This window comes from Bufo bufo, chromosome 7 (assembly GCF_905171765.1).
Source record: "Bufo bufo chromosome 7, aBufBuf1.1, whole genome shotgun sequence".
Taxonomy (NCBI): Eukaryota; Metazoa; Chordata; class Amphibia; order Anura; family Bufonidae; genus Bufo; species Bufo bufo.
The window spans coordinates 216,147,819-216,160,981 of record NC_053395.1 but is presented as its reverse complement, the minus strand read 5'-3'; the positions used below and the strand labels follow the sequence as shown (position 1 = coordinate 216,160,981).

Here is a 13,163-nt window from a genome sequence, read left to right as displayed (position 1 = left end):
ATTCACTGTCAGCAAGCAGAGGGTTGAAAATGATACCTGCTTGTATTCACAGGCAGTTCCATACAGTTGAATGGAGGAGCAATGAATAGGCACTCAGTTCAAATGGGCACCTGTTCTCACTGTCGCCAGGGGCCCCAGCGGTCAGACCTCGGCCGATCAGACGCAGGGGTCAAGTGTTTGCATTGGGACAAACCCTTTACCAACCCTGTTTGGCTAGGTTCCACAAGCATGGTAAGTTGATAGGTATACACTGCGTGCAGAATTATTAGGCAAATGAGTATTTTGACCACATCATCCTCTTTATGCATGTTGTCTTACTCCAAGCTGTATAGGCTCGAAAGCCTACTACCAATTAAGCATATTAGGTGATGTGCATCTCTGTAATGAGAAGGGGTGTGGTCTAATGACATCAACACCCTATATTAGGTGTGCATAATTATTAGGCAACTTCCTCTCCTTTGGCAAAATGGGTCAAAAGAAGGACTTGACAGGCTCAGAAAAGTCAAAAATAGTGAGATATCTTGCAGAGGGATGCAGCACTCTTAAAATTGCAAAGCTTCTGAAGCGTGATCATCGAACAATCAAGCGTTTCATTCAAAATAGTCAACAGGGTCGCAAGAAGCGTGTGGAAAAACCAAGGCGCAAAATAACTGCCCATGAACTGAGAAAAGTCAAGCGTGCAGCTGCCAAGATGCCACTTGCCACCAGTTTGGCCATATTTCAGAGCTGCAACATCACTGGAGTGCCCAAAAGCACAAGGTGTGCAATACTCAGAGACATGGCCAAGGTAAGAAAGGCTGAAAGACGACCACCACTGAACAAGACACACAAGTTGAAACGTCAAGACTGGGCCAAGAAATATCTCAAGACTGATTTTTCTAAGGTTTTATGGACTGATGAAATGAGAGTGAGTCTTGATGGGCCAGATGGATGGGCCCGTGGCTGGATTGGTAAAGGGCAGAGAGCTCCAGTCCGACTCAGACGCCAGCAAGGTGGAGGTGGAGTACTGGTTTGGGCTGGTATCATCAAAGATGAGCTTGTGGGGCCTTTTCGGGTTGAGGATGGAGTCAAGCTCAACTCCCAGTCCTACTGCCAGTTTCTGGAAGACACCTTCTTCAAGCAGTGGTACAGGAAGAAGTCTGCATCCTTCAAGAAAAACATGATTTTCATGCAGGACAATGCTCCATCACAACGCGTCCAAGTACTCCACAGCGTGGCTGGCAAATGGTATAAAAGAAGAAAATCTAATGACATGGCCTCCTTGTTCACCTGATCTGAACCCCATTGAGAACCTGTGGTCCATCATCAAATGTGAGATTTACAAGGAGGGAAAACAGTACACCTCTCTGAACAGTGTCTGGGAGGCTGTGGTTGCTGCTGCACGCAATGTTGATGGTGAACAGATCAAAACACTGACAGAATCCATGGATGGCAGGCTTTTGAGTGTCCTTGCAAAGAAAGGTGGCTATATTGGTCACTGATTTGTTTTTGTTTTGTTTTTGAATGTCAGAAATGTATATTTGTGAATGTTGAGATGTTATATTGGTTTCACTGGTAAAAATAAATAATTGAAATGGGGTATATATTTGTTTTTTGTTAAGTTGCCTAATAATTATGCACAGTAATAGTCACCTGCACACACAGATATCCCCCTAAAATAGCTAAAACTAAAAACAAACTAAAAACTACTTCCAAAAATATTCAGCTTTGATATTAATGAGTTTTTTGGGTTCATTGAGAACATGGTTGTTGTTCAATAATAAAATTAATCCTCAAAAATACAACTTGCCTAATAATTCTGCACTCCCTGTATGGATAAACGGCGGTGCGGTGTCGCAGGTAAATGAGTAAGATAAGTGCTACACCAGGACATGTTGGGAGTAGTAGTTTCACAACAGCTGGACAGACACATTTTGGAGACCACTGCTTTCAGGTCCTCTATTCTTGATCACTATGCATCAGCAGTCCAGCAGATGGCGCCACTAGGTTTTAGTTTCCCATTTTGGAGGAGGGGGTCTGGATCACACGGGGGTTTCTTCCGCCCGGTCTCTCTCCTTCACAGAACACAACGTATAAAGACAGAACTTGGGAAAGACAAGCGAAAAGTTTTGTGGCCGAGAAATCGATGACATTGAGACGTAGCTCATAAATCTGACTTATCTAGGCGCTGCAAGCTCCCCGGATAGCAACATTATTCCTGCGATATAAAGTGATCCTGACAGCGCCATTACAAGCGCCGGGAGATAGGACAGCAAGCGCCAGCGTCTCCTGTCCGAGTGCTGAATATATGGCTGTGCCGCCTGCTTCCTGACGTACGGCGTTCAGCGCGGAGGGAGAATGTCTTTTAGCACTTACCTTCAAGGGCTTAATGTGGACGAAGAGATGGAACCACTGGGTGCCATTAAAGGGGTTGCACATAGTTAGATAAACATGGCTGCCATCTTCTAAAAACAGCGCCACAGCTGTCTACAGGTTGTGTGTGGTATTGCAACTCAGCCATATTCACTAGAATGGAGCTGGGCTGTAATACCAGGCACAACCCATGGACAGGGAAGGCGCTGCTCCTCTTTTAAGTCAGGAAGCTCAGCTTTATGCTGCTGTTTGCATTAAGACTACTTCTGTTCAGACTGAAATCAACCAAGTAATCTGCTAGAAGCCCGGCTGTAGGGACCCCCGCTGATCAGCTGTAATAGTCGGGGAAAGATAAGGCTGGCCATACATTCTCCTTGCAGCAGGGGCCATGTAGCATTACATGCCGTCCATTCCAATAAATGGCTGTGCACTGTGTCAGGCCCCCTCTATATTCTCTTCTCTCTGGCTACTAGCAGTGGGTCACAATCAGAGGGAGCAATAAGAGCAGGAGGCTCTCCCTAAAAAAGGGCTGCATTATCAATTAGGCTAGTTTCACATCTGCGGCAGGGGCTCCGGCAGACTGCGCCAGTAGGGAACAGACTGCCAGAGTTGTCCAGATCTGGCACTGCCGGATACTGCCACCTGTCTGCAAGACCCCACTGACTATAATGAGGTCCAGGCGCTCATCGGCAAAAATAAAGAGAATCGGCTGGACAGAAACTGCTGCGCGCTGTGGTTTGTATCTGGATGATTCCCAGCATTCTCAGCTGGAAGCGGCGGCTGCATCACCGTGACGCAGATGTGAAACTAGCCTTACACTGGCTTCCTGCTAGCTCTCAGGCTGCAGGACTGATCTGTCTACTGCCCTGCTGGTTACATGTTGCACAGAGCATGTGATCACCGAGTTAAAGGGGACCCCTGCCGATCAGCTGTTTGACGAGGAGGTGGCGTAATTACAAGTACATGTTCCATCCAAGCAGGGCCGGTGCAAGGATTTTTGCCGCCCTAGGCAAGATAAAAATTGCCCCCCCCCCCCTTATCAGATGATCTGCCCATATCATGACATCACATATGTTCCACCCCTTTCTCAGCTTTTAAATTAAAAGAACTGCGGAACGGAATTGCAGACCCATACATTTCTATGGGGCCACACGACGTGCGGACCCGGATCCGCAATTCCGATCCTGAAAAAAAATAGAACATGTCCTATTCTTGTCCGCAATAGCGGACAAGAATAGGCATATTCTCTTAGTGCCGGCAATGTGCGGTCCGCAAAATGCGGAACGCACATTGCCGCTGTCTGTGTTTTGTGGATCCGGGTCTGGAAATTAGTTTCCAATGTAGTATTAATAACTAAACAATTACATAATAAACATATTGCATTGTCTACTTACCACCAGGACAATAAGATGATCTGGTCTCTGGCTGCAGTCTGGCTCTTGGTCTGGCTCTGGGGACTCCCTTGTCACTCTCTTCTCCCCCCCTCCCTTGTCACTCTCTTCTCCCCCCCTCCCTTGTCACTCTTCTCCCCCCCTCCCTTGTCACTCTCATTTCCCCCCCTCCCTCCCTTGTCACTCTCATTTCCCCCCTCCCTCCCTTGTCACTCTCATTTCCCCCCCTCCCTCCCTTGTCACTCTCATTTCCCCCCCTCCCTCCCTTGTCACTCTCATTTCCCCCCCTCCCTCCCTTGTCACTCTCATTTCCCCCCCTCCCTCCCTTGTCACTCTCATTTTACCCCCCCTTGTCACTCTCATTTTACACCCCCCCTTGTCACTCTCATTTTACACCCCCCCCCTTGTCACTCTCATTTTACACCCCACTTGTCACTCTCATTTTACACCCCCCCCCTTGTCACTCTCATTTTACACCCCCCCCCTTGTCACTCTCATTTTACACCCCCCCTTGTCACTCTCATTTTACACCCCCCTTGTCACTCTCATTTTACACCCCCCCCCTTGTCACTCTCATTTACAACCCCCCCCTTGTCACTCTCATTTTACACCCCCCCCCTTGTCACTCTCATTTTCCCCCCCCCCCCCTTGTCACTCTCATTTTACACCCCCCCCTGTCACTCTCATTTTACACTCCCCCTTGTCACTCTCATTTTACACCCCCCCCCTTGTCACTCTCATTTTACACCCCCCCCTTGTCACTCTCATTTTACACCCCCCCCCCCTTGTCACTCTCATTTTACACCCCCCATTATTACTCTAATTTTACACCCCCCCCTTGTCACTCTCATTTTACACCCCCCCCTTATTACTCTCATTTTACACCCCTCCCCTTGTCACCTCTAGTGTAGCGTGGCCGAGCTCTGTTCGGTCCGCGGTACAGGAGCATTTGTTTCCTGTACCCGGCCGGACTGACAGGAAGTGCACACTAAGTGAGCACTTCCTGTCAGTCCGGCCGGGTACAGGAAACAAAAGCTCCTGTACCGCGGACCGAACAGAGCTCGGCCACGCTACACTAGAGGTGACAAGGGGAGGGGTGTAAAATACAGAGAATTTAAGAACAGCAGTAGCACAGAGCAGACACAGCAGGCAGGCTTCGTAGCACTGAGCCGGCGGCCGGAGATTCTTTAGAGCGGCAAGCGCTCAGGAGGCGCAGCATGAGGGGCGCCGCCGGCCGGCCGAACTTATATAACCAACTTTTTTTTTTTTTTACACCGCAAAAGGGCGCCCCCTGCTAAATGGCGCCCTAGGCGACTGCCTAGGTCGCCTTATTGGTGGCGCCGGCCCTGCATCCAAGACAAAGTGCAGTGTAATGAACAGAAAGTGGTGCTTGCATGGAGCATAGCCTCCTCTTTAAACAGCTGATTGGCGGGGGTCCTGGGTGTCAGACTCCCGCCGATCAGTTATTGATGACCTTTCCTGAGGATAATTCATCAATATAAATCGCTGCACAACCCCTTTACGTCACTGATGTCTGATTGGTGAGGGTCTGAAGGGGGTCATTTAGTAAACTGAAATTATATTAGGCATAATTGTTGCTCCGCCATCTGCGACCTCTCCAGGCTCTCGCCAGTTCTAAAATTGTAGGCGGAGAAGGGCCGGCAGGTCCGTTTCATTTACCATTTTTTACACCTGTTTCAGATGTAGAAAAAGGTCTAAATGTAAGACAGCTCGGAAACTATCTTAGGCCTCATGCACACGGCCGTTGTTTGGGTTCGCATCCGAGCCGCCGTTTTTGCGGCTCGGATGTGGACCCATTCACTTCAATGGGGCCTGCAAAAGATGCGGACAGCACTCCGTTGCTCCGTTCCGTGGCCCCACAAAAAAAATAGAACATTTCCTATTCTTGTCCGTTTTGCGGACAAGAATAGGCATGTCTAAAATGGGCTGCCCGTTCCGTTCCGCAAATCGTGGAAGGCACACGGGCGGCTTCTGTTTTTTGCGTATCCGCGATTTGCGGACCGCAAAAAAACGGAACGGTCGTGTGCATGAGGCCTTACATTTAGAAATGGTGCTGGATCTGCAGAAGCCATGAAAAGGCCTGGAAGTGTCTGTGCAGCACTGGTGGGGGTCCTCAGTGGTCAAAACCCCAGCAATCACACGCCGATGGCAGATAATGGAAAACCTCCATTAACTTCCGTCTCCCACAAGCTGAGAAGAGTCATGTAATATACTCAATAAGTTTAATATTTCCTCGACAGGACCCACTTGCTATTACAGTGATTCGCACTTTATGTCACCGTCCTATATCATTACAAAAATTAAGGCTGAAAATGTTAAAATCCTGCGGCAGCAAATGTTAGGTGTTATAATACAGAACATCGTGCTCGTCTCTTGTATTGAGTGTTAGGAGTTCACAGGTCTCTGGCCCAGAGAGGTCACTTCTTGCAGGATTAGTCGGCCCTAAACCTGCCCGGGCCAGGGGGAGATCTATCAGGACTGGCGGCAGCCCGGCATTACGACTTCCAAAGTGCAGAATACGGTGGTTGCTAGCAGGTGATCCCCTATCTGGGGGCATCTTATGGGGTAAGCCTCTTGGGGTCACGGGGGAACATGGAGGTTTGCCGTACATTGTGCAGTCCTAGGTACAGCATGGTGACTCGCTCCAGACCTGAAATACAGAAATACAGGGAATCATGGGAGAAAAGAGCGAGGCTGAACGCAATGTATGCTCTGATATACACATGAAGCCTATAATTAAAATCACTGTTTTCTCACCGATGCCACCGCCAGCGTGAGGTGGAGCTCCGTAACGGAAGGAGTCGATGTACGCCTTGATTTTTTCCAAGTCTTAAGAGAGCGAGACAAAAAAAGCACGACATTATCTATATTTGTGTGCATACTTTTGCAGTAATTTCTTATTGCTCCAATGCATTTGCAATAAAAAATAAAGCAACTTTGCAAATGGTCTTGATTAAAAAGCGCCTCCTCTTTTGTGCATACAGGTCCCATGCAGACCTTTGTGTCGGTACGGCTTCAGTCTAATACTGCAGGCATGTGTGACCGCTGTATTGCATACTAAAATAGGGCCTTGTATGTCTAGCTGAGTGTTTCTTACCTATCCCATGGTGCTGGGCTCTTTCCGTCAGCAGCTGAGCGTCGTGCACTCTCTGAGCACCGGACAAGATCTCTTCCCCCCTCATAAACATGTCGTAGGAGTTGGAATATTTCTGTGCAAATAAAGTTTGAATTAGATACAAATGAAAAGCAAATATAACCAGTAGCATCAGTCACACTGACACTGGGGGTCACTGACCGGGGACCACTGACACTGGGGGTCACTGACCGGGGACCACTGACACTGGGGGTCCTAGAACTGAGGAACACTGACACTGGGGGTCCTAGAACTGAGGAACACTGACACTGGGGGTCCTAAGACTGGGGAAAACTGACACTGGGTGTCCTAGGGATGAGGAACACTGACAGTGGGGGTCCTAGGACTGAGGAACACTGACACTGGGGGTCCTAGGACTGAGGAACACTGACACTGGGGGTCCTAGGACTGAGGAACACTGACACTGGGGGTCCTAAGACTGGGGAAAACTGACACTGGGGGTCCTAAGACTGGGGAAAACTGACACTGGGGGGTCCTAGGACTGGGGAACGCTGACACTGGGGGTCCTAGGACTGAGGAACACTGACACTGGGGGTCCTAGGACTGCGAACACCGACATTGGGGGCCCTAGGACTGGGGAAACTGACACTGGCGGTTCTAAGACTAGGGAACACTAACACTGGGGGCCCTAGAACAGGGGAACACTGACACTGGGGGTCCTAGGACTGGGTAACTAACACTGGGGGTCCTAGGACTGGGGAACACTGACACTGGGGGTAAAAGGAATGAGAAACACTGACACTGGGGGTCCTAGGAATGAGAAACACTGACACTGGGGGTCCTAGGAATGAGAAACACTGACACTGGGGGTCCTAGGAATGAGAAACACTGACACTGGGGGTCCTAGAACTGAGGAACACTGACACTGGGGGTCCTAAGACTGGGGAAAACTGACACTGGGTGTCCTAGGAATGAGGAACACTGACAGTGGGGGTCCTAGGACTGGGGGAACACTGACACTGGGGGTCCTAGGACTGGGGGAACACTGACACTGGGGGTCCTAGGACTGGGGGAACACTGACACTGGGGGTCCTAGGACTGAGGAACACTGACACTGGGGGTCCTAGGACTGAGGAACACTGACACTGGGGGTCCTAGGACTGAGGAACACTGACACTGGGGGTCCTAGGACTGAGGAACACTGACACTGGGGGTCCTAAGAATGGGGAAAACTGACACTGGGGGGTCCTAAGACTGGGGAAAACTGACACTGGGGGTCCTAAGACTGGGGAAAACTGACACTGGGGGGTCCTAGGACTGGGGAACGCTGACACTGGGGGTCCTAGGACTGAGGAACACTGACACTGGGGGTCCTAGGACTGCGAACACCGACATTGGGGGCTCTAGGACTGGGGAAACTGACACTGGCGGTTCTAAGACTAGGGAACACCAACACTGGGGGCCCTAGAACAGGGGAACACTGACACTGGGGGTCCTAGGACTGGGTAACTAACACTGGGGGTCCTAGGACTGGGGAACACTGACACTGGGGGTCCAAGGAATGAGAAACACTGACACTGGGGGTCCTAGGAATGAGAAACACTGACACTGGGGGTCCTAGGAATGAGAAACACTGACACTACAAGATCTAGGACTGGGGCACACTGGTACTGGGGGTCATCTGACTGGGGAACAATGACACTGTGAATCCTAGAACTGGGGCACATAGACACTGGTGGGGGGAGGGGGGGGGGGGTCATAGAATTTTGGCACATGATAGTGAGGGTCCTAGGATGGGCACACCAACACTGGGAGTCCTAGGACTAAGGCATAGAGACACTAAGGGTTTTAGGACACAGGGGGTCCGAGGACTAAGGGGATCATATAAGCCCTCTAAAAATAAAGAGAATTCTCCCCATTAGTACTGGTTGTATAATACTCACAGGGTTTTGAGGGTCTGGCATTGTATAGAAGGGTCTCACAGCCAATGGATATTTATCAAGGATGTAGAAGTCGGTGTCATACTGAGAGAAAGAGAACAATTCGTAAAACAATTGATATCAGGATCACAGGACACTAGATTGGAGCCTGACCCGTAGGCTTACAGTCACACAATCTTTTCTTACGCTTTACAGACTGATAATGTATTAAAGGAATAAAAGAAATCGAATGCAGGACATCAATACATGAGACAGATCATATCTGTAATTATGTGAATGGGAAGTGTAAAGTTACCTTTTCTTTGACTAACCGTCCCAGAAGTTTCTCATTGGGAGTGCTGGGAAAAAACAGAAAGAAATCCATGACATGTACATCAGACAGTGAGGATTCATTTCTTAATATATTGTTATAGCGGTCACAGCTCCAAACCCGCTGCATAGACTTATATTATAAAATTCTGTCTGTCTGCAGTCACCACTAGGGGGAGCTCACTGCATCCTGATTTACTGAGTTCACTGTATAAACAGTATGCTGTAAGCTCCCTCTAGTGGTGGCTGTAGGAAGCCAAATTTTATAATTTCACTGATGTTTATGCACAGGATTGGAGCGCTGCGGGAAAAAAATAAAAAAGCTTAATTACAAAGCACTGGTTTGCAATCTGTTGCTAAGGAGCAATTTACAGACTTTTATATTGTATGCAGAGAACTCCAATGGGGCTGAAACTACACTGTAATGCACATTAATCCTGGGTGTCAGCTTCCAAGTGCAAATACCAAGAAATAATATGAACCTGAGATCTTCTTCATCTCCCATCTCCACTCCAGCCTCATGCAGCATTGCGACACCCTCACGGTACTCCAGACGTAGCGTAGGCTCCAGAAACTTGAACGGCTCGGATGGGAATTGTCTTCCTACAGTCTGGATTTCTGTCTGAAACCTGGCAGAAGAAAAAAAAAGATAAAATCAATACAAACTAATTAAAAAAGAAAGCTGCAAGTCAGACGAGCCAGAGTGGAAAAGAATAAGAAGAAGTGTGACGGCAGTAACTGGTTTTCGCCAGTAGAGGGAGCAGATGTCATGCAGAATTAATATTATGGAAGTTCATCTAATTTATCACCATTGCTGCGGCAGAGCCTTCAAGAAGTCACTAGAAATGCCACCGAAGACAAAGCGAACCTCCAGCCTGCCATGCAGCAATCCCAAAATGTGCGCCTGAAGGAGACAATCCCCACTTTCAGGTAGAGTTCGGTAACAGAATTCTGAGTTCAGTTTCGATACCAAGAAAACTATCACGATTCTCCATACCAATTCCAAAAAAAAAAAAAACACACATGAAAAATATCCACACATTAAACACATGTTGCCAGGCAACATAGGGTTAATGTGTATTTTTATGTGTTTCTTCTTTTTGGCATGATTGCTCATTACGTGAGGAGGTAGTATTAATGTGAGGCACATGGAAGTCTAAACTGATAAAACCATGTGCCTCACATTAATAGCGACCCCATCAAGTACCTCCTCACAAAATGGACAACATGATGGAGTTACTTACCCTCAGGGCTCATTCAGATGACCATAGTGTGGATCTGCAAAACACAGATACCGGCGCGGGTGCGTTCCGCAATCTGAGGACCGCATGTGGCCGGCACAGTGCTAAAAATGCCTATTCTTGTCCGTGGCTGCGGACAAGAAAAGAACACGCTCTATCTTTTTTGCAGGGCCGCGGAACAGAATTACGGATGCGGACAGCACACAGGGTGCTGTCTGCATCTTTTGCGGCCCCATTGAAATGAATGGGTCCGCATGAGGCACATGGTTCTTAGACTTCCATGCACCTCATATTATTAGTATTCCCATCAAGTACTTCCTCACAAAATGGACAACATGATGAAGTTACTTACCCTCAGGGCTCATGCAGTTAATGCGTGATGTACATGATGGGGTTACTTACTATTAATGTGAGGCACATTGGTTTTATCAATTTAGACTTCCATGTGCCTCACATTAAAGGGATTCTGTCACCTCTTTTTACCCTATAGAGATGCGGACATGCACGGCTAGATCGCCGCTAGCATGTCCGCAATATACCTGTCCCATATCTCTGAGTGGTTTTATGGAGTGTTAAAAATGATTTTATATATATGTAAATCGGCCTGGTAAGGAGCCCAAGGGTCTGCACTAACTGTTCTTGAGCCCAGCCTCGCCCCACTGTGAAGGAGCCCAGCCTCGCCCCACTGTGAAGGAGCCCAAGGGTCTGCACTAACCGTTCTGGAGCCCAGCCTCGCCCCACTGTGAAGGAGCCCAGCCTCGCCCCACTGTGAAGGAGCCCAGCCTCGCCCCACTGTGAAGGAGCCCAGCCTCGCCCCACTGTGAAGGAGCCTAGCCTCGCCCCCCTGTGAAGGAGCCCAGCCTCGCCCCCCTGTGAAGGAGCCCAGCCTCGCCCCCCTGTGAAGGAGCCCAGCCTCGCCCCACTGTGAAGGAGCCCAGCCTCGCCCCACTGTGAAGGAGCCCAGCCTCGCCCCACTGTGAAGGAGCCCAGCCTCGCCCCCCTGTGAAGGAGCCCAGCCTCGCCCCACTGTGAAGGAGCCCAGCCTCGCCCCACTGTGAAGGAGCCCACCACCGCCCCACTGTGAAGGAGCCCAGCCTCTCCCCACTGTGAAGGAGCCCAAGGGTCTGCACTAACCGTTCTGGAGCCCAGCCTCGCCCCACTGTGAAGGAGCCCAGCCTCGCCCCACTGTGAAGGAGCCCAGCCTCGCCCCACTGTGAAGGAGCCCAGCCTCGCCCCCCTGTGAAGGAGCCCAGCCTCGCCCCCCTGTGAAGGAGCCCAGCCTCGCCCCCCTGTGAAGGAGCCCAGCCTCGCCCCCCTGTGAAGGAGCCCAGCCTCGCCCCACTGTGAAGGAGCCTAGCCTCGCCCCCCTGTGAAGGAGCCCAGCCTCGCCCCCCTGTGAAGGAGCCCAGCCTCGCCCCCCTGTGAAGGAGCCCAGCCTCGCCCCCCTGTGAAGGAGCCCAGCCTCGCCCCCCTGTGAAGGAGCCCAGCCTCGCCCCACTGTGAAGGAGCCCAGCCTCGCCCCACTGTGAAGGAGCCCAGCCTCGCCCCACTGTGAAGGAGCCCAGCCTCGCCCCCCTGTGAAGGAGCCCAGCCTCGCCCCACTGTGAAGGAGCCCAGCCTCGCCCCACTGTGAAGGAGCCCACCACCGCCCCACTGTGAAGGAGCCCAGCCTCGCCCCCCTGTGAAGGAGCCCAGCCTCGCCCCACGTTGATGGAGCCCAGCCTCGCCCCCCTGTGAAGGAGCCCAGCCTCGCCCCACGTTGATGGAGCCCAGCCTCGCCCCACGTTGATGGAGCCCAGCCTCGCCTGTGTCCACGAATCTCCTCCTTGCTCACAAAGTCAGATTGCTGCGAGCCCGCGCATGCGCAGTGCCGGCATAGTGTTCCTTCCCTGTGCTGGCATCAGCCTCAGGGAAGGAACAGCGCACCGCGAGATTACGGCGATCTGACTTTGTGAGCAAGGAGGAGATTCCTGAATACAGGCGGTGCTGGGCTCCTTCACATTAGTGGCGCAGCGACCTGGGGGGGTTCACAGTCCTTACTGGCCGGCTGCATTCTAGTGGGACGCCCTCCTTCCTTCTCCACTGTGCAGCCGCAGATGAGAGCTAATATCTGATAGAAGCTAATACTAAGCTGTGTAATAATCCCAGTATCCAACCGGGTATCAAAAGTATCGAGACTTCCATACCAGATGCAACCCTAATTTCAAGTGAGGTGTGGGAACTGCTAGGAGATGAACATAGGATAATAAGTCCTGATAAGTCACATCACCTTTCTTGCAACCCCTTAAATATCTGGACCAGGGTGTCTGCAATCTCAGTAACGACTTCATCATAATGGTAGCTGAAGGCCATCTCTATATCCAGGCCTACGAATTCCGTCAGGTGGCGGTGAGTGTTGGAGTCCTCTGCGCGGAAAACTGTAAGAAACGGGATCAGGTCACCAGGAATTCAACATCCACATCAAGGGTCTCAGAATAAATGAGCCGACATAGGAAACACAAAGGGAGACGGACAATATTATATCAGTGGTCTCACCTGCTGTGGCAAAACTACAACTCCCAGCATTACTCACTTTTTTATTTTATTTAGGCTGGACGGGCAGAGGCAGCTTTGGTGCATTTTTTTTTTCTCAATAGGCTTTAAATCCATTGCATCAAAAACTGCACCAAAAACATGTGATTGCAGCGTTATACTGGCGATCCAGCACCATAAGGACACGTTCACACAAAGCAGAGTTGCTGAGTCTGCAAGTATACAGAGATGCACCCGTATATGATTTCGTTTTTATGTTTATATGTTAAGTGAAAAAAGTTTT

The 13,163-nt window shown here is 50.2% G+C and overlaps 1 protein-coding gene across 1 annotated transcript in view; it reads right to left on the bottom strand.

The window, feature by feature from the left end:
• Positions 1 to 5,972: 5,972 nt before the first annotated feature.
• DARS1 (aspartyl-tRNA synthetase 1) overlaps positions 5,973 to 13,163 on the bottom strand; it is an 83,535-nt gene continuing 76,344 nt past the window's right edge. Inside the window, exons 12-18 of the mRNA XM_040439840.1 lie at positions 12,618 to 12,765; positions 9,590 to 9,736; positions 9,094 to 9,136; positions 8,802 to 8,882; positions 6,862 to 6,973; positions 6,522 to 6,593; positions 5,973 to 6,414 (exon numbers count right to left, since the gene is read on the bottom strand). Coding sequence (XP_040295774.1) covers positions 6,323 to 6,414; positions 6,522 to 6,593; positions 6,862 to 6,973; positions 8,802 to 8,882; positions 9,094 to 9,136; positions 9,590 to 9,736; positions 12,618 to 12,765 — 695 coding nt within the window. The 3' untranslated portion in view covers positions 5,973 to 6,322. The remainder of the gene's footprint in view (positions 6,415 to 6,521; positions 6,594 to 6,861; positions 6,974 to 8,801; positions 8,883 to 9,093; positions 9,137 to 9,589; positions 9,737 to 12,617; positions 12,766 to 13,163) is intronic.